General features: G+C 45.2%; 1 protein-coding gene across 1 annotated transcript in view; it reads right to left on the bottom strand.

Moving 5' to 3' along the window:
- B4GALT1 (beta-1,4-galactosyltransferase 1) overlaps positions 1 to 22639 on the bottom strand; it is a 62923-nt gene extending 40284 nt beyond the window's left edge. Inside the window, exon 1 of the mRNA XM_060236987.1 lies at positions 22308 to 22639. Coding sequence (XP_060092970.1) covers positions 22308 to 22545 — 238 coding nt within the window. The 5' untranslated portion in view covers positions 22546 to 22639. The remainder of the gene's footprint in view (positions 1 to 22307) is intronic.
- Between the last annotated feature and the right edge of the window lie 5346 nt (positions 22640 to 27985).

The raw sequence follows: 27985 nt of genomic DNA, 5'->3' as shown, positions 1-27985 counted from the left end.
CAGCAAGCAAAAGGCAGGGAATAAAATAGCTGAGAGGCATTTTACCCCCTGCTTTCTGCGGACTGGGAAGAACTATGGCCAGAAGAAATCTGGGGGTTTTCAGAAGAAATCTGGGAGAGCCAGTTTGGTGTAACTGGCCTTGTTCCCGGGTCACAGGGCCTCCCACCGACGTCCCCTCCCCTGTGCCTCCCTCCCGCGGCATCACGCCCATCCCCACGCCTCCTCTTCCCTTCCTTCCCCACCCCAGGTCAATTTCAGGCTGTGTAAAGCTCTCCGTCCCCTGTAACTTGCTTTGCCAGGCTCTCTCAATTGCACAGCAGAACTACTGAGCCAATGCATGTTTTAAGTTTTTTAAAAATATATTTGTGTTTGTCTGAGTTCTTTATAAAATTTATATCTCTGCTACCTTATCTTAAATAGGTACACACATGACCCAGCCCGACATGGCTCAGCCCACCCTGACATGGCCCGGCCCGACAAGGTCACATTTATGTCAGATTTGGCCCTCATAACAAATGAGTTTGACACTCCTGGTTTAAATGGTTCCAAGCCATTTAAACCAAACAGCTGAGTGGTGGGGAGTGCCTGCTGCTCAGCTGCTGCTGCTGTCGCCAAGCCATTTAAACCCCTGCTTTCTGCTCTTTGCAAACCACCACAAACTGCATCAAAATTCATAGAAGTTCATGGCAACTCTTCAGTTCATAAACATGCATTCACAAACCACTCAAATTTTGTTACAAACTGAGCCTGTTAATGCCCATCCTAGTTAAACATGCCCCCAGTGTCTCCCATACAAACAACCTCTTAGGCCCTCACATTATCTTTTTGAGGAAAATATTGGTTTGGGAGCCCCACATTTCCCTCATAACATCTAATCTGATCCAAAGAAAAGCACAAATATTAGGAGTCATGAAACATAAACAGATCTTCTTTGGCTTGGCACAGCTACATTTCTTAAATACATTTCCAACTTGTCATATTTTTCCCATGCTTTCTTCATTAGGACAGGGGTCATTTTTTTAAACCTCTCTAAAACTTTTCCATGTGCCAAGGATTTGTCTTGGACTAGTAAATCAGCAGTTTCCCAATGTCATACTTTCAGAGAGAACCCTTTCTACACAAAGCACCCTGTGGGGGATTTTTGGGAGCATTCTAGGCTGCATCTTAAATCCACGCAGGTTGGTGGTGGGGCCTTTTGGACCTCACTGCTGCTTTGTGTGAAAAATAGTGAATGTGTGCCAGAATGTATTCAAAATATCTTAGGAAAGCCCTGGGAATGTCTTGGCTGGGGTTCCTTTAACCCTGGATTTTTCAATGACAAGGTTATTAGTATTGGCGGACAAAATTCCCTGAAAGACAACTCACATGCTTTGACTGATTTTTGTTACTGAGAAAACCAGTGACAAGCTACCAAAGAAACCCAGAAGTCCCCGAAACACCATCTGAAACCTAACATATTAAGGGAAAGAGTTGCTATCCTCCAGGTGCTGCCTAAAGATCTCCTGCTATTGTGACTGATGGCCAGATGTTCAGTTCCCATGGAGAAAATGGGTCCTTGGGAGGGTGGATTCAAGGACACATACCAATGAGGTGCCTGCCCCTCCCCAAGGGCACATACCAATGAGGTGCCTACCTTCTCCAAGCTCCCCCCCCCGCAAATCTTCAGGTATTTCCCAACCCAGAGTTGGGAGCTAACCAGATCCTATTCTTTCTGACACTAACCACTACACCACACTAGCTGTAGGTTTACTATCCTTTAAGGCAATGGCTTCCAACCTTTTTGGCACCAGGGACCGGTTTCGTGGAAGACAATTTTTCCATGGATTGGTGGGTGTGGGTGTTCTGGGGTTTTGCTGCCCCAGGCTGTCCCCCCCCCCGCCTATGCCCCATCCCTGCCCCCCGTGGGGGTCTTTAAATGAGGGGGAAGTGAAGGTCGCCGCCATGGGACCCAGGCAGATGGACGATGTGGTGCTTTGGAGCAAGGCCATGCTGCTTCCTTCCTCTGCCCGGGTTCTGGGCAGGTGGAAGGGGTGGTGTGGTGCCTCTGCCTCGCTCCGCGGCCCGGTTGCTAACAGGCCACGGACCAGTACCAGTCCACAGCCAGGGGGTTGGGAACCTCTGCTTTAAGGGGCCTGGAGTCCTCCTGGAATTAAAATTGAGGTCCACACTACTGGAATAAATTCCCCTGGAGGAAATGACCACTTTGGAGGGCCTTTAACTCAAAACCACTTGCAAAAAGAAACACCATTATCAATCTATCACCTGGCCATACCAGCCCTATGCCCATGCCTCTGGAAGAGGATTGTTCTTTAAACATCTAATAATTCCGCCTGCACAAATTGCTCAAAGTCTCCACAGCTAACCACCAAATCACTTTCCTGTGGTGGAGGACAACCCAGGAGATATCAGGTTATGAAGTATCTACAACTGAGCTGGACATAATTCAGCTGGTGCAATGGAAATGGAGAAAAATGGTTATTTGCCTTTGCGTAATGTGTGCTGTTAGCTGACCTTGCAATGTAAACAGACTTGAGATGAGGTTGGTGTAATGGCTGCCAATCACTCCCCAATGTAGGGAACAGCAATTAATAGGGGAGAAAACTGGTACACGAGGATGCTTTTCCCAAAAGCAAGATTTGTGTATGAAAAATCTGCAGTTTTGTTTACCTTCCCCTAACTTATAGCTTCCTAAACCTATCTAATCCCTTTACTAGCTATGCTGAGCAAGTGTTTCAAGAGCAGAGGGCAAGCGGAAGACTCGCAGACATGTGGAACGTTTCAGAAGCAAAGTCTAAGGTCACAGTCACAACATGTTTCCCCCCATGAAATCTGCTATTGACACTTGTCCATTTTGCGGCAACGGAGCTAAGGAATAACTTCAAATGTTCAGTGCCACGTTAACCTGGGCAGTAAAATTCACAAATCATTAACTCCAGCAGTTAAGTGCTACACTCTTCCTCTGCTCACAATACCTTTTTTAAAGGAGATTTAACTACTGCCATCCCTTGCTTTCTTCCATAGACTATGGGCGGGACGACAATTCAGTGGCAGCGCATCTGCTTTGCACACAGAAGGTCCTGGGTTGAGTCTCTTACATGAAAAGGAACAGGCAAAAGGCGGTGTGAAATTCTGGTGAGCTGCTGCTAGTCTGAGCAAACAATGCTGTCCATGGTGGACCAATGGTCTGTAGAAGGAAACATCATGCATTCATGTATTGATGGTGGTTAAGGTAGCATGGGAGATACTAGATTTGAGGGTCCCAAGCAGGAGTGTCAAACATGTGTCCCGGGGGCCAAATCAGGCCCCTGGAGAGCTTCTATCAGGCCCACGAACAACTCTGCTTCCTTCAGTTTGGTGTAGTGGTTAAGTGTGCGGATTCTTATCTGGAAGAACTGGGTTTGATTCACCACTTCTACACTTGCAACCGCTAGAATAGCCTTGGGTTAGCCATAGCTCTCACAGGGCTATCCTTGAAAGGACAGCTTCTATGAGAGCTCTCTCAGCCCCACCTATCTCACAGGGTGTCTGTTGCAGGGGAAGAAGATAAAGAAGACTGTAAGCCACTCTGAGACTGATTCAGAGAGACGGACAGGGTATAAATCTATGCTCTTCTTCTCTCTCTTGGTTCCAACAGTCATCAGAGACTGTTAAATAAAACATTGCAAAAGGGCTTATCTTTTAAACATGTTTTATTTAGAGGGTCTTTAAAAATCTTTAATTATGTTTGTCTGTGTCCTTTATAAAGTTTTATCTCCGCTACCTGGCATTACATTTTACAAGACACAAGACACGGCCCAACAAGATCTCATTTATGTCAGATCCAGCCCTCATAACAAATGAGTTCAATACCTCTGCTCTAACAGGTCCCGGTCCGTGGCCTGTTAGCAATGGGCTATGAGTTGTATATTATTTCATTATATATTACAATGTAGTAGTAGCAGTAATAATAATAATAATATGACGTTGGATTTGTATCCTGCCCTCCGCTCCAAATTTAGAGCAGCTCACAATCTCCTTTATCTTCCTCCCCCACAACAGGCACCCTGTGAGGTGAGTGGGGCTGAGAGAGCACTCCCAGAAGCTGCCCTTTCAAGGACAACTCTGCGAGAGCTGTGGTAACCCCAAGGCTGTTCCAGCAGCTGCAAGTGGAGGAGTGGGAAATCAAACCGAGTTCTTCTGGATAAGAGTCAGCACACTTAAGTACTACACCAAAATAAAGTGCACAATTGTATCATCCCAAAACCATCCCCCACCCCCACCACCAGTCCATGGAAAAATTGCCTTCCACAAAACCGGTTCCTGGTGCCGAAAAGGTTGGGGACCTCTGTTCTAGAGTGATCAGAATCGCAAATATACAAGCCTCTTTCATCCCCTAAGGATGCTGAGAATTGCTGACAAAAATCCAAACTTAGCGCTGCTAGTGGAGTGAAACTGACAAAGAAATGCCCAGTGACAATTCTGGCAGCGAATTCTTACAAAATACTCCAGCGCTTACAAAAACAAGCCATAAACTGTGCCAAATACATAAAGGAGAGAGGAAACCTGGTTCATTTTAAATCTAAACTGATCTACAAATCAAAGGATGCAACTATACTGAGTTGAAAGGCTAGCATAGCCAAGCTTAAATGATACAGGAAAAAAACACTTTTGCTGGAAATGTTTGCCATTTCCAGAAAAATTCTGACTCACTGAAGGAGACCAGCTATGAAGCACGACATATGATGGTGAAGCTGTGACATGTGAAGGATGGAGACACCATTCAAATGGGCCACAATGCATCAAGTGGGATGGGAAATGAAACCAGGGGTGATTCCGTACTCACCTTTCTCCGGGGCAGGCTTCCGTTTCTGGGCGGAGCAAACTGGCAATTTTGCACCAGTTGCTCTGTGCCAGCATTTTGCACAGGGCAAACCCATGATTTGCCCCACTGCAATGTAAACCTGAAAAAACAGGTTTACACTGGTGGGGCAAATCAGAGCAACTGGTACAAAATCACCAGCTTGCTCCGTGCAGAAACAGAAACCTGCCCTGGACCAAGGTGAGTGCGGAATCACCCCAGATTTTTGAGGTCAGTTGCATTTTACATGTGTTTTTGATACCTAAATGACAGCTGTACAGGAGTCAGATTTAAAGAAGGGGTCACAATGAGTGAATTCTAGCAGTGATTTTTATTGCCAAGATGAGAGGGGTGAGTGCAGATAATTTTCCCCATTTGTTGTTGTGGGTTTTTGCCATCAAGTCTATAGCCTCTAATTTGAAGAACCAGGTTCAATTCCTCACTTCTCACTCCTCCACATTAAGCCAGCTGAGTGATCTTGGGTCAGTCACAGCTCTCTCAGCCCAAAAAATACGTTTAGCTCACCAAAGAGTTAGAACCTAAGGCTGCCAAGACAATCTTCAGATCTCCTGGCTAAATGCCATACAGAGCTTTTTTGGTAGAAAAAGCCCAGCAGGAACTCATTTGCATATTAGGCCACACCCCGTGACCTGTTCAGAGGTTGCTTTCCGCATATTGACACAGAACAGTACAGTGCCATCAGCTGCATTTCATGGATGTATGTTCTCACACAGCCCAATGAAAGACCTTATTCCCTTCGCCCCAAATATGGCCAGAGAGAGAGAGAGAGCCATGTGCGGCAGAGTGGGCAGTGGTGGGCCTAGTTTTCTCCCGAGAGGGGGTCTCATGGCTGGCTCCGCATCTCTTGCTCACTTTGCAAGCCCGTTGGAGGCTGGAGGAGGCAGAGAGGACGGAGTGTGCAGTCTGGGAGCACATGGCTACTTAGTGCCTGCCCTCTGCCAGAGACCTTTTTTTGAGTCAGAGCCTGGCCAAGCCAGCCGGAACTGTGTTCCTGCTAAAAAAAAGCCCTGCTTCCATCTAAATACCAGCCAGGGCTGACCCTGCTTAGCTTCCAAGATCTAACAAGACTGGGCTAACCTGGGCTTTCCAGATCAGGGCAACTTTCCCCATGACCAAACACAGTAACACCAGCAACACCCAACTGAGATTGGGAGAAGAAGCTTCTGAGTCATGTAACTATGACATGTCAATTAGGACACCCATACAGAAGCTTGCACCCAGAATTAAACTTTATGTTCTTAGAAGTGCCACTGGAGTCAAACTTTGTTTTGTTGCTTTGGCTACCCACCTGAATCTAAGGACTGCAAACTGTACGTCATTGTGAGTCAATGCAAATTGTACAACAGTGAGTTAATGAAAATAATGTGACATTACAAGATGTACAGAGTCCTAATGAGGACAGCAGGGCAGGCAAGTAACACCCAGGCAGCTTCACGCTGGCCCTGTGCCCACAGTCCAACACAAAACAGATGTGACACTGGTAGAGGCAATTCACACATTATGAAGTCTATGTGTTCTCCCTGTGGCTGGTGGAAGGATGTGTTTGACTGAGAGTTCCGTGCTTAATTCCCAAGCACATGGGAGGAAGTCCCTTAAGCCTTCCCCTGACACCTCCTCCCCCAGTTTTACTGACTTGAAAGAGAGCCACTATTTGCCCCACTGGGGAAATGTGAAACCAATGGCTACATTACAGGGCTCTTAGTACAGGGCCTACTGTAAACTCTTGGAGGATTGGCTACATCAGGGGTGTGTGGCCTAATATGCAAAGGAGTTCCTCCTACCAAAAAACCCTAAGTTTTCCCAACAGGGCAAACAAGGAGAGTAGGTTTTTATACCTCATTTTTTTTCTACCCGAAGGGGTCTCAGAACAGCTTACAATCTCCTTCCCTTCCTCTCCCCACAACAGGCACCTTGGGTGGTAGGTGGGGCTGAGAGAGTTCTGAGAGAACTGCCACAAGCCCAAGGTCACTCAGCAGGCTTCATGTGGAGGAGGAGTGGGGAATCGAACCTAGCTCTCCAGATTACAGTCTGCCGCTCTTAACCACTACACCATTCCATGAAGCCATTTCATGTGCGAAAAGAGCATCGGGGGATGTCCCTAAGTAGAATGCATTCAGTCTTTATTACTAATGGGGGGAAATAGCAGAGATATGTCTGAATGGTTTACATCTTGAAAGGTCCCAACCACCCCTTCAACTTCCACCAGTGCCATTCTTGAATAGAGAACGTTTGTGCAATTATTTACAGAACTGGGTGGGGAACAGTTTACAAGCAGATTCACACTTTGGCACCTCTTGCTTTAAAAACCTTAAGAGCTGTGGATGGATTGGGCTCATCTCTTAATCGTTTTAAAGACTGGCAAACCCTGATGAAAGGTGTGTCAGGTTTTATCACTCAGCTACTCAGATCTCAACTCAATCCCCGTTTAACAGATAAGATTACCGTGCCATCAGTCTCTGTTTGTTTGCCTTGTGCTTAAATACACACACAGACAGCGCAGGCAGATAATAGTCTCCATTCCCATCTGGCTTTCAGAGGAACATCTGTGTTTTAACGTAAGGAACAAGCGAAGTAAACAAAGCGAAAACAACAGCAGCAAAAAAACAAAATTATGAAATGTGCTATTTCCTCTTCAGGAACATTTTTCAAATTTTAACTTTTGGAAGTGGATATAATGCCTGTCTATTTTTCTTCATTAGGTTTCCCTTCCTCATCTTAACTCAAAAGACATTTTCTGGCCGGGAAAAGGTCTGGATCAGTATACAGTGCAACTCATCAACATATCCTCATAGAAAAGATTGGCAAAATATGTTAACAACAGCAGCAGTGGTCTGATAGGACCATAACTAACTGGCAGCAGTGTAGACGTGTGTTTTCTTCTCTTTTCCCCACCATACCTTCTGATTAAACTCGTAAAATCCAACTTCTACCCTCAGAAAGAAAACAGTAGTTGTGCCTTTGTCTATTACAAGTGTCTATTGGCTAATGCCTTAAAAGTCAACATCTGCTTTTTTCACAAACCCTTAAGCCCTATTCCCAATGACAACAAAGCCCAACTGTGTTTAACTGGCTCATACACATCCATTGCTACCCTTCGGTTCCTTTCCTTCTTCCATTTAACAGGGTGCATTTTACTTCTCCAGGGCTAAATTCAAAAACATTTTCTGATATTTCACAGTTTCATAGTGCAAACAGCCCCCATCTCCACTGTGTCAAGGTTACACTCCACACTACCTGAAAATAGGACTCTCAAATCTTCATTGCACCTGCCTGGTTATCTAGCTTTGGAAGCTGGGTTCGAGCCAGAGCAATTGCAGTAGCCGTTAATGGTAAGCTGCTTGGAAAACACTGTGTTCATATACCCTAATTTTTGACAGCCCTGATCTGGATGGTCCCAGCTAGCCTGATCTTGTCAGATCTTGGAAGCTAAGCAGGGTCTTCCTTAGTCAGTACTTGGGTGGGAGACCACCAAGAAAGCCAGGGGCTGCTATGCAGAGGCAGGCTAGGGCAAACCACCTCTGATCGTCTCTTGCCTTGAAAAACCTACAAGATTACCATAAATTGGCCGCAACTTGATGACCCTTTCCCCCAAAGATATGACAGGACTGAGTAGAACTGAATGGGACTCGATTCAAACTGGAACTGAATGCCTGTTCAAGAGAAGGGATCTCCTTTCTCAGCAGGACAGCTCTTTGGACCTTCCCTCCCCAAAATCCAGCTGGAGCAATTTGGCACAGCTGCTCCTAGAAAACAAGGAAAGAGTCACTCCTATGTAGCTGCCACAAACAAATAAACATGTAAATCTAGAATGCGTCAGGACCCAAAGTGCTGAAAAGAACAAAGCCAGGTAGGGGTGACTTCCTGGATAGTACAACAGGCCAGATGGCCAAGAGACTCCACTATTTCACAACAGAGCTCTTTCCTCATTATCAGTGTGGTTCCATCTACAACCAAGCACCCAAAGAACAAAGATCGGCCATGGCTCAGTGGTAGAGCATCTGCTTTTCATGCAGGAGGTCCTAGGTTTTATTTATTTATTTAAACATTTATATCCCAATGGTTCAAGGCTGTTTGCAACACGTAACTAAAACATCATGTAACAATAAAATCCAACCCCCTCCCAAACTCGTAAAACCGAATAACACACAATAAATGTAATAAAATGCCTACAATCTAGATTCCCTTACAAGCCCTGGTGAATGAAACAGCCTTGAATTACCCTTCTAAGCATCCCCAAGAATAGCATTCCCCATACCTCCTTGGAAAAAGGAGGAGGAGGAGGAGAGGGGAGAGGGAATTGGATTCATACCCTGCCTTCATTCTGAATCTCAGACCGATTTTGCACTCTCCTTACGCCGTTCTCATGTTCCTCTTCTCAACACGACTAACTTCCAATTTCCCACTGTCTGTGCTGGGGCTGCAGCAAACATCTGCGTTTTCACACAGCAAATGTAACCCACTAAAAACCAGTTTCGGTTTGCTGTGCGAAAATGCCGATGCTCGCTGCAGCTCCAGCTCAGATAGTGGAAAATCGGAAGTTAGCCATGCTGAGAAGACGAATGTGAGAGCAGTGTAAGGTGAGTGTGAAATCGGTGGAGATATATTTATGAACAGATAATCTGTTTTGTGGCAGCCCTTGGAGCCTCTTAGAGCTTGTCTGACATCCAGTTTATGCCACAACTTCTCCTTGGGATGTACTGGATATGGACAAAATTACGGTAAGCAGATCTCTTGAGCCCTATGAAATCTAGAGTCCACCTTTGGTCTAAATGTGGGATCCGTTCTGAGGGCCACCTTGTCCATGTGGAAGATACATAAATCCTTGTGGACTGAAAGCACTCCCAATTCAGATACTCTTCTGGCAGAAGTTATGGCCACCAGAAATATAACCTTTTATAGGCTCAAAAGGTGATTTTGTTAATGCAGTGAGCACCATGTTTAATTTCCAAGTAGAAAATCTGTGCAACTGTGGAGGGAGAGAAAGAGTGGCACCTCTCAAAAATCTAGTGATATGAGGATGTCTATTCAGCACATTTTTGCCATCTAAATTTAATACAGAAGCAAGTGCAGCTACTTGACGACGAAGTGTGGCTGCTCTGAGCCCTGAATCCAAGCCGTCCTGAAGAAATTGTAGAATTTCTTTCACCCTAGGTTTCAAAAAGTTGATCTTTTTCCTTCTGCCCCAGCAGACGAACGCTTTCCAGGTCACATTATATATACGGACCGTAGAAGGTCTCTGAGAAGCTAACATTATTCGTGTCACCTGATCCGAGTATCCCAGATTTAGCAACTTTGACCTCTCAATTTCCACGCAGTCAAATTAAACCACTTCGGGCACAGATGACATATTGGCTCTTGATACAGCATGTCTTCTGATACTGGCAAAGTTAGCGGAAGATCTGTTGATAACTCTTCAAGATCCACAAGCCCGGGACATCTTGGCCAGTATGGAGCTACCACTATTATCTCGGCTTGAAGTAGTCTGATTCTCCATATCAGCCTTAGTAAGAGTGGATTTGGTAGAAAAACACATAGTAAGGTCTGCGGCCACTTGGCTATTAATGCGTCTGTGGCCTCCACTTTCGGATGAAAAAAACGTGTGAAGAAGTGCTTCAGTTTGTTGTTGTATGGGGATGCAAAAGATCCACTTCTGGTTGGCCAAAGTGATCCACTATCATTTGAAATACGCTGTGCTTCAATGCCCATCCCCCCTGACATATTTGCTGACGACTGGGCCAATCTGCTTGAATATTGGTAGAGCCCTTCACATGTTCCACTCTTATCAAAGCTATGTGAAATTGTGCCCAATTTAACAGACGAGTCGCTTCCTTGAGAAGAAGCGTAGACTTGGATCCTCCTTGTCTGCTTATGTATGCTTTCGCAGAAACATTGTCTGTTCTGACTAATACGTGGCAGTTGTTGATCCTTGCAGCAAAATGGATCAACGCTAGTCTGATTGCCCTCAGTTCCAAAACATTGATCGGAAGCTTGGACTCCTCCTGGTTCCAGGAGCCCTGGACTGGAACATTGAAGCATGTGATAGACTGGCATCCGTATATATTTGAATCCATTCTCCGATCCAAAACTGTTTTCCCTGAGTCAGGTTGGAAGTCTTTGTCCACCAGCGTAGGTCCATCTTTAGTTTCAGTGGAACCATCAATGAACAGTCCATCTTCTTTGAGATGCAGAATTGGTAGGGTCATAAGAAGTTCTGGAGTGGTTTGGAATAGAACCTGCCCCATTGGATGACATCTATTGTTGCAATCATTAAGCCTTGTAGCGCTGCTAATGACATTAGAGATGAGTTCTTGCTCTGAATCACTGCTACGGTCACTTCCCTTATCTTTTGCGCCTTGTGAAGTGGTAGAACTAGGCGATTCTGTAATGTGTCTATTATAACTCCCAGGTGTTCTAGGCGATGCGTTGGCTCCAGTGAACTTTTGTGATTGTTGATTTTGAATCCGTGGCTCTACAGAATCTGGATGGTCTTGTTGGCATCCAACTGTGCTCTTTCCAATGTTGGCGCTCTTATAAGGCTGTCGTCTAAGTAAGGTTGAATGTGAATACCCTGTTCCCTCAGCAGGACAACTAAATTGACCAATACTTTAGTGAACACCCTTGGAGCCAATGATAGGCCAAACAGTAGTGCTCTGAACTGCATATGATGGTTGAGATAGCAAAATCGAAGTAACCTTCTGTGACCCACAAAGATTGGTATATGTAGGTACGCCTCCGTGAGATCTATTGAAGTTAATAGTTCTCATAGTTGTAGGGCTTCTGTTACCGAACGCAGTGTTTCCATTCAAAACTTCTTTGACAGGATGAATGTATTCAGATATTTTAGATCTAACACTGCTCTCCAGTCGCCTGACCTTTTCGGCACTGAGAAAAATATCGAATAAACTCCTTTCTTCTGTTCTTCCGGAGGAACGGTTCTATTGCCCTTATTCTAAAAGATGTTGAATTGCTTGAATTGTGCGATCTCTTTTTACTGGATTTGTATTACTTTGTGAGCAGACAAAGTGGTTGCGTGGTATTTGACTTAATTCTGTTTTGTAACTGTCGGAGACTATTTCTTTACACCAAGTGTCCATTATTGAATTCTGCTACTGATGTTGAAAATGGAAGAGGCACGCTGCGACTGGAATTATATCATAGTCACGCTTTGTTTGGTTTGTTGTCTCTGTCCGATCTTTCTGTCTGTTTGCCTCCAAACTTGTTGAATCTGTTCGAGGTGTTGCGACGAAAGGTCTGTTTACTGAAATTCCAGGCTCCTCTTCTATTGTCCTGTCTAAACCGGGGTAACATGTGTTGCACACAAAAGGAAGATTGAAACCCGTCTGTTGTCTTGACGATGGAGAAACTTGGGCATAGCCTTCTTCTTGTCTTTAGTATCTACTAGTATTTTATCTAAGTCTTGGCCGAAAAGGTGCCCTCCATGAAACGGATAAGACATCACAATATTTTTAGAACGTGTGTCTGCCGACCATGCTCTCAACCAAACAGAACATCTGGCTGCCGTTGATCACGCAGTAGCTCTGCCAGCGAAGATCATGGAGTCCAGGGAGGAGTCTGCCAGGAAGGATACAGTTTTTAAGACCAGATTGGTCCCTTCCACCAAGCGATGGTCTTCCTCTGGAATCCTTGAGATAATTTTCCTCATCCATACAATTGAAGCGCTTGCCACCATGGACCCTATTGCCGATGCCTTTAGCGCCATAGCAAAGGCTTCATGTGCCCTTCGTAAGGCAAACCCTGTCTTCTTGTCAATATAATCTTTTAATGTGCCTTGGTCATCTTCCAACACCAGACTGTATCTCTGAAGAGCTGCAATTGGAGCATCAACTTAAAAATCTGCAAGAAATTGTTAGTAAAGGATAAAGAAATTGAGTAAAAGTAAAACTATACTACTTATCTATTAATAGTTGTAATGAATGCGTAGAAGTGGCCAAAAAATGTTATATTGAGTATGTAATAATGATGGAACCAATGTTGTAATCAAAGCAGATTAGTTAAGAAGTTTGAAACTTGAAACTTAAATGATGAATACCACTGCACTCCAACAGAAATAAGAACTATTGTAGAACAAAGGGGATGAAAACGGAAAATATTTTCCCCCTTTTCTTTTCTGTAACCCCACTGTTTTCCTAAAAAAAAAACCCTCGCTTGTGGCCAGAGCTGTGATAATGGCAAGGCAAGTGAAACACTCACCTCAGGTGTGCAAAGCTGAGAGACACATAAAAAGTATATAATGACTAAAATAAATGTTGTGTTGTTATTACTCCTGTTCCTTATGCATTTACCTTTTTACCAAAATAACTACTATGAAAGTATAGGAGGGGCACAATTCTGTCACCTTGCCTCAGGTGCAAAGTAAGCTAGTTATGGCTCTGCCTGTGGCAAATAAACTGGTATTCCCTTCACCCTCATTCACCCTCTGATGGGCCACAAAGCGTGTGTGGGCAAACCAGCTAAGAAAAATGAGCTTTGACAGATTTGGCCCCATTCACAAAGGCTGGGTCATCTTGGACACACAGCTTGTATTTCTAAAAATAAAAAGACGTGAGGAAGGAAAGGGAAAGCAGCTGAAACAAAAGCAAAAAGAAACCAGCCTCCCCCAGCCTCAGGAATATTCCATGCCAATCAAACTTGCACAGGACAGCCATTTGCCGTAGCAAGCATAATTCTCTATGCCTTACAATCTTCTGGTTTATGAGAGAGTTGCCGCCCCTGCCTGGAATGACTAAGAGACTCATATGTCAGAGCCATGGGATGTGAAAGAGAAAGGACACTGTCGCCCTCCTGTAGCAAAGTAAGTCAGAAGTCACATGACACCTCTCCAAAGCACTCGAAGAAAACATACTACCAAACAGCTCCCTTGAGCCACACAGTACCTTATAAGTCTGTCCAGGCTCTTACACCACAAGCCAAATACAACCCACCAACCGTGTATGGTAGTCCACAAAGTACCACTTAGCTTTGTGTCTGGGACTACCCAAAAAAAAGGGGGGAGGGGAGAAGAGGTCATGTGCCTGACAGGTCATACGATATGCCTTCGGCCTAAGGGGTCGCAGTAAACTGTGCAGGCTAGAGCTGGTTCCTGTCTAATTTCCATACCTGACATGTGCTTATCAGCCTGTGGTTATATTTAGTCTTCTCAACAACACAAGGTCAAGTCAACAAGATCCTGGGCTCTCTGGCCTCAAACAGCAGCAACTCGAGGGAAGTGTGACAAACAGCAACCCAAGCGCAGGCCCAAGAGACAGAAACCACAACTCTCTTAGAAAAGGAAACAATCCAAAGAGTTGTCTGCAATTCCATTAACGCAGACATGACTGATGCAGCAGACACCTGGCAAAAAAACCCAGCCTTGCAACAAACAGAAGTGCATGGATTAGAAGATTAACATGGTAATTAATATTTCTTCCTGCCCAGAAGAAGAGCTGCATAGCAACTGGTATGAGCAACTTAGTAAACACTTTAACACCACACACCTCTTGAATCAAACCAGACCTTCCTGTTTTATCAAACAGTTGTTATGGATAAGACCTTAGCAAGACGTAGAAATGGGGGCCTTTAGTTTTCTTCCCCTTTTTTTAGAGGCCAGACATTCTGTCTTATACAGAATTAGACCACTGGTCCATCAAGGTTAATGTTGTCTACTCAGATTGGAAGTGGCTGTTCAGAGTTTCAGGCAGAGAAGTTTTTCACATCACCTACCTGATCCTTTTAGATGAAGATGCCAGGGATTGAACCTGGGACTTCCTGCATGTAAAACAGATGCTCAACCACAGTCCAGATTCATGGATGATGGATCTAAAAAGATCCAAGCAGGTAGGCATGTTGGTCTGAAGCAACAGAACAAATTCTGAATCCAGGAAGTGTGCCTGCATACAAAAGCTCATACCTTGAATAAACCTTTAGTGGTCTTAAATGTACCACTGGACTAATAAATTGGTCTAAGAGTCATTAGTTGTGCCATCTCCACAAACAAAGGTGTTATGCTACCGAACATCAGCTGCCAAGGTTATAAAGCAGAGGGTTGCCATTACTCTTATTTCTTCCTCACCAGCTGCCACAACATCTGGCCGACTTCTGCAACAGGAAACATAATGCTGGACTGGCTGGCCCTTGGTTTGGTCCAGCATTTTTATGGCTTTAGTGCCAGCTGATCAGGATAAAAGATGAAACCAACGTGAATTGAAGCTACTGGACAGAAACAGGATATGGGACACATCTGAAGGACAGATCAGAAGACTGTAAGTAGACGCCAGCATGCAGCTCAAAGAACAGAAACAGAATCTATGGAAGGGTCATGTGGAAGAAAGCAAAGACACCCCACTCTACAGACATCCCTGAAGACAAATAACAACAAAGGCATTTTTTTCCATGCAGAATAAAGAGGCATAGTTAAGCTAAGCTAACTTATGGATATACCATTACTTTCACTCCTACTGCAAACATCCATTACCCTTAGGAAGTGGTTAGCAAGGTCCAGCAAGATCTCATCATCTATTGCAAGAAAAACTGGTTAGCCAAGCAACCATTCCCTGACTCCCACTAGAAATTTACACAATCAAAAAGTGGCACTATGCATTTTCTAAAAACACTTGGCAGGTGCCACGAAAAATGTTAATGGGTGCCGTGGTGCCCATGGGCACTGTGTTGGGAACCCCTGTACTAAAACATAAACAGATAAAACCAGAGCTTTTTTTTGGTAGCAGGAACTCCTTTGCATATTAGGCCACACGCCACTGATGCAGCCAATCCTCCTGGAGCTTATAGTAGGTCTTATACTAAAAGCCCCTATAAACTCTTGGGAGGATTGGCTACATCAGGAGTGTGTGGCCTAATACGCAAAGGAGTTCCTGCTACAAAGAAAGCCTTGGATAAAACATAACAGTTATTAAAACCCAGCTAGAGAATAAAACATGGAGCTGCTTAAAATGAGACTCAAATCTTTATCAGGCTAAAAAGTGACAATAAAATGTTTTGTTTTGTTTTAACCAACCCTTTAAAGTAAAAACTTAGGTAAAGAGAAACATTTTGGCCTGCTGTTGGTATATTAAATGTGGGACTATTTCGTTTGCACAAGATTTCGGACTGTATAGTTAGGGTGGAGGACAAAACAAATCATAATTTAATGGAAAAGTGGTTCAAGATGGCACACAGCCTCGTGGATAGAAACTATTTATGGAATTATCATTACTATACAACCTTGTATCTTTTGGAGAAATACTAAGTAAGTAACTATATGTCATTATGTAAGAGTGGTGCTTGCACACCTGTATTTTTCCTCAGACTGTTAACTTTGTGTTTAAGAGGAGGAGGAGGAGAAGACGAAGATTTTTTTTTTTAATTACTGGTTTGATTTTTTGTAGTGTCTGCTCAATGCTCGGAAGATCTGTTAATTAAAAATCGCCGTAACGGGGAGGTTGCAACATCTAACTGATTAGTTCCATAATGAGAAGCACACCCATATCCCACTCAAAGTTCCTTGGATATAAACATGATAATCTAAGCATCTACAAAACTGAGCCACAATTCATGCCTGTTCCCTGGGAAGTATCGCTTGGTTATGGCACAAGGAGAAAGAAAGACAGGCATAAAGCCAGCATGAGGCCCAATCCACTCTAAAGTTCCCCTGAACTAAGCTCTCCCATGGGAGTTACGCAAAAGCACAGTAGGCCTTGCATAGGAAGCCTTTTTGATGATTTCACAGGCAGCAACTAGAGGCAGACTGCCCTCCAAGGAAACATTTAACGCTCTTCAGTTTTGTATCTTGGAAAAGTCCTACAGTTTGTGCCACTTATTTAGGACCAAGTGCTATTGTGCTTCAAGACCATATGCATATTTATAAAAAAGGCATCCTACTAGGCTTTACTTCCAAGTATGCACATGACTCATACAGCGATCCTAAACCTTATACAAACCAATCCTAAACAGAGTTATGTCCTTCTAAGTCCACTGACTTCAATGGACATAGAAGGATGTAGCATTACTTAGCACCGCACTGTCAATATTAAGAGTTAAAGCAATAAAATAACTTGATTCTACAAGCCACTCTTTCCCTGTATCAAGACAGCCAGCCCTGTTAGTTTGTCTGTAGCAGTAGAAAACACCAAGAATCCAGTAGCACCTTAAAGACTAACAAAATGTGTGGCAGGGTATGTTCTTAATTCCCCTTTCAACCAAAAATACTCTTGAAGGGGGATGAAATACATTTCTGTCTCCAGTTTCTAGACTGCTATAGCTCAGCTGTTCTTCATCCCATTTCCCAGAAACATAGCAGTGCTGTACCACTCACTCAGGAGATTCCCATGCCAAATTTCATTCTGACAGACAAACTTTCTCAATTGCATGAGGAATAAAATATATGTGGTTTTAATGGAAGGTGCCTCACATTATTGAAAGTTGCATATTTATATATAAAAAAGTTATAACTCCACAACAAATAATTGCATGATTTTTGTAACTGCTGTAAGTACGTTTATAATAATTGAGTGCCACCCAATCGCAACTGACATGGCCAGGGCCCTTTTTGTAGCAGGAACACCTTTGCATATTAGGCCACACACCCCTGATGTAGCCAATCCTCCAAGAGCTTACAGGGCTCTTAGTGCAGAGTCCACCATAAGCTCCAGGATGATTGGCTACATTGGGGGTGTTGCCTAATATGAAAACGAGTTCCTGCTACAAAAACAGCCCTGCTTATGGCAATCCCTCATGGGGGTCTTCAAGGCAAGAGATGAGCAGCAGTGGTTTGCTTTTGCCTTCCTCCGCACAGCAACCCTGGACTTCTTCCATGGTCTCCCATCTCAGTACTCATCAGGGCCAACCCTGCTTAACTTCCTGACAAATACAGCTAGTCTAGTCTATGCAGATAACCAAAGCACCACAAACAGGTTAGACACAAAGGAGAGGTTTCTCTCACCTTTGGGAAATAGTAAAGAGTCCAGTAGTGCCTTTACGACTAAAAGTTTTTGTTGTAGCATAAGCTTTCGAGAAACACAGCTCTCTTCATCAGATGCATCCTATCCATCTATCTATCTATCTATCTATCTATCTATCTATCTATCTATCTATCTATCTATCTAAATTTCTAACCCACTCTTCCGAAACCAGCTCAGGAGTATGGGATCTGGATAAGGTCTTTGTAAAATTATAGGAACTGGGTAAAATCTAAGACTTCCCAAGCTTCTAAATGGCAGGTCCATTTCCCAGCTCAAAAAATGGTGAGATGTCTCACTAAGAAAGCTGGGAAAGTTCAACCGCATAGAGATAATTGCCCTCTACAGAGGAGCAGGATCCTAACTCTCTCTCGACCCCACCGTTAAGCAAGTCCTTGGCAGAGCTGAATTTCCAAACTCAGAATTTAAAGACAGAGGTCACAGACCACCCCCAGACAGAGAAATTAAATGACAACCCTTTAAACCGCAAGTCTGAGAAAAGTCTCTATAGAGACATTCAGCCCTATAGGCTCCTAATAGGGTTTGATGAAGGATGAAGCAAACTCCTTATCTGCCCTCTGACACCATTGCTCTGGGACAAATGAGCTACGGGGCTGGACTTTCCGAACTTCAGGGATTCAAGGAACAAAACTTGGAAGAACCAGAGGTCTGTATCTTGCTCCAGAAGTGAGAAAAGTGAACCCAAAATGGAAAATGCCAACCCTACAGGGCTGAAGTTGCAGGTAAAATATGGAGGCAGCTCAAAACAGTATGCAACACTTTGCAAGACAGTATTTATAGGAAAGAAAGAGATAAACAGTTAGGGGAAGCCAAAGCCATGGCAGGAGGAAGATTATGTACACTCTATGAGAATGTCTCAAAAATATTTGCTAAAGGCTGTGAAATGTGCATTCTGGATGCTAACAAGATGAGCAGGGAAATATTAACCAAAAGAACACATGTATCTCTAACAGTATGTGTTAGAGACAAGGCCACAGAACTATGAAGAAACTGCAAAACTAGTTCCAGAAGTCCACCGAGACTTATTTTTCTCAAACAGCAATCATCCCCACCCTATGCCTTGCAACAAGCTTCTTTTGATACTTAAAAAAAACAATAATAACAACTTTCAAAAGCATTTTGTGATGTTGAAGGGGGAGTGTGGCTTGCTCCGGCCTGCAGGCCCTGTTTCCACCCTGCCTTCCAAGGTTTTCCGAACACCTAGAGAAGCTTCTTTCTCTCTCTGATAATCCCACCATCACCTGTCCTTTGTAGGAATTTCCCTGCTGGGAGGGTCAGGATTCCCAGCTTCCCTTCCAAGTTCTGAGGCCTTGCCTCTGCATCTCTCACTGCCCAGCGCCTGGTCACCATGGAAACTGTTTACTGCCTTGTGCACTGATGGAGGAATAGCCACTTGCCAACTAGTGTTGGCAATTTCAAATAGTGTGTGTCCAAGACAGTGGGGGTCTATGTGGTACAGAGAATCCCTACCAGCATCAAAAGTTTATTTATTAAAAAGAAAATGTTCACAAGCATACTTTCAGCACAGCACCAGACTGAGTAAAGGATTCAAAAGAAATGGGTAAAATGCAGCTTCTCTGTTCCTCTCTCTATATATGACCTATTAGATGATAAAATACAGGGCAGGCTCCTAAGCATGGGAAGTTACAGATCTCTATAGAGTTTGATTTACCTTGAAGAAACTTTCAACTCTTCAGGGCTACATATGGTTAATGGCTGCCTCCTCCAGACCTCAGTTAAGAGTTCTGTTTACTCTGATGGACTCAGCAGAAAAAAGATCCTCCTCCTTACTCTCCTGAGTTTTATCACCTCTTTCCCCTACCCACAGACCAGGTCAGAGAAGTCTCCAGAATTTTTCTTCCTGAAGTCTCTCTAGCATTAAACGCCTCCAAGTCTCTGTTCCCTGCTTGAGGGGGGCGGGGAGCTTGACCATCCGATTGTCTAGACCCATTAACATTTGTATGAAGGTGGGCTGAGGTAAATCTGGAAAGCAATTGAACTGAATATCTCTCTTCCTGACTGTTCTCTGCCCAGAGAGAGAGAAAAAAACACTTAAAACTCAGAGTGAGCATTTGCTCAATTCAAACCTTCAAAGGAAGAATGCATTTCTCCTCAGGAAGCAAAGTTGAAGCAGAGTGGGGTTCTATACCCCACTTTTCTCTACCCTAAAGAGACTCAATGTGGTTCACAACCACCTTCCCTTCCCTCTCCACAACAGTTAGCTTGGGAGGTAGGTGAGACTGAGACAGTTCTGAGAGAACTGTGACAGGCCCAAGGTCACCTAGCTGGTTTCATATGGAAGAGCAGGGAATCAAATCCAGTTCACCAGATTAGACACCACAGCTCTTAACCACTATACACACACACACACACACATTCTTCTGTGCTATTACTTCAAGGTCCTTGGCTTCAGTCTAAATGGCAGCTTGATCCCCAGCCTGGTACTACTTAAAAGAACCTTACCAAACTATTAAAACAAAATCCAGAATGTACTTATGAATGAAAACATGAACCTGGTGGTGATGGTGAATTATAAATAATGAAAACAAGCTGGTGGTTTAGGATGAATTGCAGAAATCCACCCCTCCCCAATTGCACCCTATGGGATTCTCCAAGCCCTCAAGGGCTGAAGTAGGCCTGTTCTTGCCCCCCCTTTTCCCTTCAACGATTTCAACACTCCATTTCTTCTATCCCACTTCAGACCTCATCTGCCCGTTTGGAAGGTTATTTCCTCTCCTGGCTGATTCGCTTTTGTCATGTGTACCTGCAGAGCTCCCCCCACCCCCACTTAGAAACACCCTGTCCTGACTGTGGACAGTCCAGTTCTGCTGCGTTCATCAATGCCCAATGTTAGCCAGAGAACAGGCTAAGAATTGTCACAAGTTAGCTAGATCATGGGTGCCAAGCAATATAGCAATCAGCTGTTACAGAAAGCATAATTTGTTGCATGGAACTTTTTATTGACTTCTATTTATACTCTAACTTCCTCCCCATGGTGCAGAGTGATAAAGCTGAAGTACCGCAGACGAAGCTCTCTGCTCATGACCTGAGTTCGATCCCGGCAGACGCTGGGTTCAGGTAGCTGGTTCAAAGTTGACTCAGCCTTCCATCCTTCCAAGGTCAGTAAAATGGGTACTCAGCTTGCTGGGGGAAAAGTGCAGATGACTGGGGAAGGCAATGGCAAACCACCTCATAAAAGTCTGCCATGAAAATGTCGTGATGTGACATCACCCCAGAGTTGGAAACGACTGGTGCTTGCATAGACTGATTGCCCCCCCCCCCAGTGGAGATTCAAGGCGGCTTCCCCATTCTCCTCTCCTCAGAACAACCCTGTGAAGTAGTGTGCAACTGACCCAATGTCGCTCAGTTTGTTTCCATAGCAGAGTTGGGGATTAACATCTGGGTCTTTCCAATGCTACGGCCACTACATCACTCACCCCATCTCCAGACTTGGCTATGGCACAGAGTCAATAAAGCAAATAAAGTACCACTATGCCCTACTGACCACGAAAATGTCAAAATGCCAAGACTGCACAGAGCTATTGCAGATGAGGAGGGGAAATAAAAACCCTATTCTTGTGAAACATTCAAAGAGGTAGCTCATCGCCTCGAAACTTTAAACATGCAAGGAGGAAACTCTTGAGCAACGTGGCACATGTGATTCATCCACTTAGGCCCCCATTCACAGGCCACATCATAACAGTTCTGCCCCTCCACCATAGGCTGAGATAACCAGCTCCCCACGCGATTATCAACCGGAAATTAACACTATTTGCACTTCAAAGGGACGTCACTGCAGCCAAAGAGAAAGGGAAATGCGTGAGCCGCGGGGCAAACTTCGGGCGTACCAACCTATCGCTCTCAAAACTCAAGAAGAAGACGAGGAGGAAGCAGAGAAAGAAAAAGTGATGTGCAACCAACGCCGATGGGAGCCTAAGAGTTTCTTCCCAAGGCAAGGCAGCCAGGCTCGCCAATCCACCCAGCCTGATTCTGTGCCGCTTGAACCAAAAGTTCCCTCTTCCTCAACTGGGGCTGCCTTCCCCGAAAAGGACGGGGATCGCAACTTTCCTGTCTGCAAAGTCAGACCGCGAAGTTGGATTCGTTCCTTTGCAAAGCGGGGTTCCCTTTTTTGTTCCTCGCCGAGGTTCACAGCAGCCATCTGGCCAAGCACGCCCGCCCACCCAAGCCTGTAAACGGAACTTTCTCTAAGCCATGTGCGCTCAGTTAGAGAGAGGGGGGGGGGGGTTGGGGGTGTGTGGAGTTCCGATCGAGCTATAAAGATGAAAAAGAGATGGGTTTGCAAGGAGGGGAAGTTGCCCGTCCGGGCGAGCGGGGAGACAGGAAGAGGAAAGGGTGGCGGAAGAGCGGCGAAGCAGCCGCGGGGCAAGCGAAGCGCCCCATCCAAGTCCCCCCGACGGCGGAGAGCAGCGCAACTGCAGGGGAATCGGGGCCGAGGGTACCCAGTCTCTGGCGCTTACCCAGCAGCGGGGAGGGGTCCGGGCACGGCTCCTTGGAGACACGGTCCGGGATCAGGGTGGGCGTCGTCTCCCGCCACAGGGGCCCCGCCATGCCGCGGGGCGAGGGCTCCGGGTTGCCCTGCAGGATCCCCTTGTTGCCGGCCAGGTAGTAGAAGAGCACGGCCGAGAGGTGAAGGACGCAGAAGACCACGAGGAGGCGACACGCCTTCTGCAGCGAGGCGCCCGGCAGCTCCTTCATGGTCCCGCAGGCGTCGTCGGGGGGGGGGGGATCTTAGAGCGCCAGGGCGGGCACCGGAGGGCGCATCCTCGCCGGGGCGCTCCAGCACACGAGCTGGGAGACAACCGACTGGAGCCGCTAAGCGCTCCGAGGCGCTGCCAGCCCGACCCACCCGGCAAGGGAGGGGAATTGTGATGTCAAGTCGGGGCTCCGCCTTCCTCCTGCTGCCGCCAGTTGCCGTCGCCGCCGCTTCCTCCTCCCGCCGGCTGTGCCACGGGGCGACCTTTAAAAGAAACCCGCTTTCCCTCCCGCTCTTCCCCCCCCCCCTTCACACAACCCATTGCCCGCCTCTTGTTTCCCAGGCCTGGTTAGGCGCCGCCTTTGGGAAGCTTCTAGGCCAGGGGTAGCCAAACTTGCTTAACATAAGAGCCACATAGAATAAATGTCAGATGTTCCAGAGCCAAAAGACAGTTGGGGAGAGAGGGGTGGAAAGAAAGCAACTTTAAATGCCTTCTCGAAGCTGGCCTACAGGGCTGGGGGTGGCTACCAGAGCCACACAATATGTGTGAAAGAGCCACACAATATGTGTGAAAGAGCCACATGTGGCCACCCCTGTTCTAGGCTGAGGGTGGTGGTTTTGCTGAAATCCTAGTTTTCTGCATGTGAGCCTTGAGAAGGGCATGGACTTTGCAGAAATGTGACATACATACACACTCGATGCACTGCAGAACTCCTGTACCTTGGCTTATGTAGCAGCTCCTACCTGGGTAGACAAAGGAAGTTCAGGGTCACCTATGTAGAGCAAACCACCTCTGCACATCCGTTGGTTTGAAAACCTTACAGGGATGCGGTAAGTCAGTTGCTGCTGGCAGGGGTCAGGGCCGGGCTGTCCATTAGACAACCCTAGGTGGTTACCCTAGGGGGTTTTGCCAGTTTAGGCCCTCCCCCCCTCGCTTCCTCAGTGAGGGAAATAGGTGAGCATGATGGTACATCTCCTACATCTCAGAGTGTGTGCGCTGTCCAGCCACCGTTGCTCAGCCCCCCAGGTTCTGGAAGCTTCTGGAAACAGACTCAGGAGGCTGAGCAACGGCAACTGGGTGGCCATGGTGCTTCCTCTTGCCCTCACTGGGGACAAGGATGGGGGGAGGAAGGGTGTAGGTGGAGGGGCCTCACCTCGGGCACCAGACACCCTAAAGCCGGCTGTGGCAGGGGTCATTAGCACAATCCATTTCAATATGCCACACACCATTGACATCACGGAAAGGTGTACTAAATTATATCAGCTCAGCATCTACTTTAAAATGCTTCTTGAATTATAATGGTCATAATAAAACCTTATTCCCATCATACTTTTAAAATTACTTTCTCCTATGTAGCCACATCAGCATGATGAAGATTTCCATCTGTCTGTTTTATGTGTTTTGGTTATTTCCTCATTATTTATGGGGGGAAACATTAGAAAGTTTGTCAAATCTTAGAGTTCAGCAAAATTCTCACAGCGTTTTTTGAACAATGGAGCCCGGAAGCAAGTTTTTTGGGGGGGAGGGGGAGAAAGAGCACAATAAAATTTAGAGGTTCTGGAGCTCCGTTACTGTGAGCTCCTGTCCAAAATGAGGCCTGGCCACTTGACAGTAAATAAAGAAACTTGTCTAACTTGTATAAAAAGCTTGCATAACTTATACACTGGCTCTCTAGGCTTGTTCCCACCACCTGCATTACGATCTAGTCCCAGGCAATTTTGCCTTCCTGCCCTGCTCCTTCTGGCCAGCCCTCTGTTGAAACAATAGTAAAAAATCAAGAGACTTTTGACTCTGCAGGATTCTTTTCCAGGGTCCTGATGGAGCCTTGAGGGGCCTTGAAGAAGCCAATTCAGTTCCCCCCCAAAAAACAAACTGACCAGTCAAAACCTCAAATCACAATCTTAGGAGGGGGTGATATAAGCCAAAATGCACTCAAAAGAGGTTGGGGAATTGACAGGTGGGCACCTTTGGCTTAAAAAGGATCTAGAATCTGTGTATACAGGATTCCACCTCCAGAAATTATTGCTAATTTTACCAAGGACACTGATTAAGTAAAACAATCTTGAATTTATTACAGAAAAATATAGAACACACATACAAGGTAATGAATACATACAACACACATACAGTCCTAATAAAAATAGAGAGAAATGCATAGAGGTAACATAAGGATGGACAAACAGGGTGATAATTACCAATCGTAGTCTTCAAGGAAGGCTCCAGCGGTGACAAACGAGGACTAGGGGGAAGGGACTCTCAACTGATCAGGAATCAGGAATGTATCTAAACAGCAGGAATGGGGTACTGCTAGATGCACACCTGTGGGGAGTTGGGTCACAGGTTATAAGGACTACCTTGAGCCCTTAGGGGATGGGAGGTACAGGGGTGGATGACAGGTGGTCAGCTGGTACATGACCTCAGAAAAAAAGGGAGGCTCTGCAATGACCATAAGGGCTGGATTTATGCAGTAGCCAATAGCCAGTTTATTGGGGGCACCTGATTGGATACCCACACCTAGCCAATTAACAGACTTGGCCCTGGTTACCTGATTGGACTTCCAGGTAACAATGGGCCAAAGGGGGAGGCCCCAGGATGACCATTAAGGGAAAGAATGGAAGAAATTATTGGGGTGGAGGGGATTAAAGCTATCAAAAACTTATCTAAATGGTGACAATAGATGGCCAAATTGCTACCTAAGGTAACACCCGATCTCTACAAAGAAACTTGGCTCTGGGTGAATATGTTCTTCCTCTTCTTCATTCCTATACTGGCACCATCCTTTGTCTTGGGTTCCGTTAGACAAAGGCTTAGGCAGTCTGACAGGATCCATGCCTAAAATAAGCTTGATTGCCTCATGGATAGGTGACATCTGTTGAGTACGTGAGCCTCCCACTTTGCTGTAATGGAGTCTGGCACTGCAGGAAGATAGCTGCTGGTGATGTTAGCCTTCCCATATGGATTCTATGGTCAAGGCTGGAAACCACTTGCCTGGACAATTCCTGGCACTGCTGCAACGGCCGAGATGGTGCATGCATGGAGCGGCTGGAAACCCATCTGTTCTCCTGGTTAACACTCCCAGAGACACGGAGTGCTGCTGCAACGTTGTGGCTGTTAGTACCCACATAAGTCCCTTATAGTCTGGTAGACAAAACCCACATTCTCCTGGCAGATGTGTGTGAGTTGTGTCTCCAGGCACCCTGGCAACCAACCGGGTGACTAGATGTTCTGAAATTAGGGTTTTTTTCCTCACAGTGGATAATAATTAAGATATGGCCAGGAGATCCAAGGATTGTCTGGCAGCCAAAGTTCTAAATCTAGTGTTATGCACCATTACTGTCCTGAGCTAGATTTGTCAGTGGGTTGAGAGAGCTCTGAAAGCTATGACTGGCCCAAGGTCACCCAGCTGGCTTAATGTAGACGAGTGGGGAATCGAACTCTGTTCTCCAGATCTACACAGGTCTACACAGAATTCAGTGCTGCTCATTCCCAAGAAACTTTTTAGGACTGCAGTTAGTAGCCTTTCTTACCCAGCTTCAAAATGGGAGGCGTTTTTTTTTACCTATACAGTCCCCATCAATCCTCAAATTTTCAGGTAGCTTCCTGGTAAAGATAACTTTTAGGTATGACAATTCTTTAATCTTGGGTTTATAGAAGCAGTGGGTGACTAGAGATAGAGCTCCCCCCTTTGCTTAATCCAGCAGAATACGACAATAATTTGATTTTAGAAAACATACACTGACTGTCTTACCAGCAGCTTGCTGGAGGCAGCTGTCAAGGTAATAAGGCAAAACTGTAAAAAGCAACATTCAAACTATCACTGTTAAATTTGCAATGCTTCAAGCCTTGTTTACTTTTTCTCCTACAGAAGAACTTCAAAGGGGGAAGCCAAAGGGAAATTGAGGAATTAACATTCAGTTAGTACTTAAACACAAAATCTCCACCAAGTCTTCCCTTGTTGTTGTACTTAGGTGCTAATTCCTTGCATTTCACACCCAGGCAGATGTGAATTGCTTCAGCTAGACTTCTGTAACTTCCTGTTGTATTTGCTTATCTCACTTCTCCAGATCTGACATTCTGCCTAACTAACAGCACACTCTTGTTCCACCCATGCTGAATGAACTGATTACTCTTTTGGATTGGGTCTTGTTTTGAACTGGCCTCTCTTTGTAACATCCTCCCCTTCCCCTTTCTGCTGTAGATAGATCCAAGTGGGCAGCTGTGTTGGTCTGAAGCAGTAGAACAAAATAGGAGTCTAGTCACACCTCTAGGACCAACAAAGTTTTATTCAGAATGTAAGCTTTCATGTGCATGCACATTTCTTCAGACTGTACCTGATTCCTTGTCTGAAGAAGCGTGCATGCACAGGAGAGCTTGCATTCTGAATAAAACTTTGTTGGTCTCAAAGGTGCAACTTGACTCCTACCTCCTTTCTGCTGTGTATGTAAATCTGGCCTGATGTATTTGCATTCCTGTATATCGGAAGAAGTGACCTCTGGCTCAATAAAAATGTATTCTGGAATAAATTGTATTTCTCTGTAAGGTGTCAAGGGAATTGCAGTTTCATAACAGTCTGAATAAGTTGGAGTCCAGTAGCACCTTTAAGACGAACAAAGTTTTATTCAGAGTGTAAGCTTTCATGTGCATGCACACTTCATCAGACAACGAAAAGGGTACATTCTGAATAAAACTTGTTTGGTCTTAAAGGTGCTACTGGACTCCAACTTTGTTCTGTTGCTTCACACCAACACGGCTACCCACCTGGATCAGTCTGAATAAGTTGACAGTCCATGTTAGTTCAGGAGTATAATAAGAAAAGAAGAAGAACCCAGTCCATGTAATACTTTTTTTATTAGGACCAACCAAGTGTCACGTAAGTGCGCAAATCTTCAGAGTCACCCAAACCCTTCATCAGGCAGGATGTTACAAAAAAGATGTAAAAGCATTTGGAAAGCACACTTCCAAATAGGGTTGCCAACAGACCTGGAGAAAAGCGCTTTGTTCCTTTAAGAAAAGCTTAATGCGATTTTATTGATTCTCATGCCATCAAAAGCTTTACCTGATAATTTTCACACATCAAGCCTCTATTAAAGGGACAGGGCAGTTTTCCCAGCCCTGCTTCCAACAAGCCTGAATTTTTGGGAAAAGGCAAGGGGAAGCTGATTTCACCTTGTCTTTTTCTCAACTTTTGAAAAGCCCAACACTCTTATCAATTATCCCACTACCCGTCCACCTTGGTGAAGCTCAGAATGAAATATTTTGTCTGTCCAAGCAAACAGCTGTTAAATGTACATAACCACTCATCTGACATCAAACCAGCACCACCTAGTATCAGGTCAACACATGAGAAGAGCTGTTGTCATGATCTGAGGCCTAGATAGCAGGGAGAAGCCTGCCTAGGAGTTGCTAGTGGGCCTACATTTCCCAGGATCCCTTCTGTCCCC

Source organism: Heteronotia binoei, chromosome 4 (genome assembly GCF_032191835.1).
Source record: "Heteronotia binoei isolate CCM8104 ecotype False Entrance Well chromosome 4, APGP_CSIRO_Hbin_v1, whole genome shotgun sequence".
Lineage (NCBI taxonomy): Eukaryota > Metazoa > Chordata > Lepidosauria > Squamata > Gekkonidae > Heteronotia > Heteronotia binoei.
Note: the sequence above shows the minus strand (reverse complement) of the source record. Positions and strands in the feature narration are given on the sequence as shown.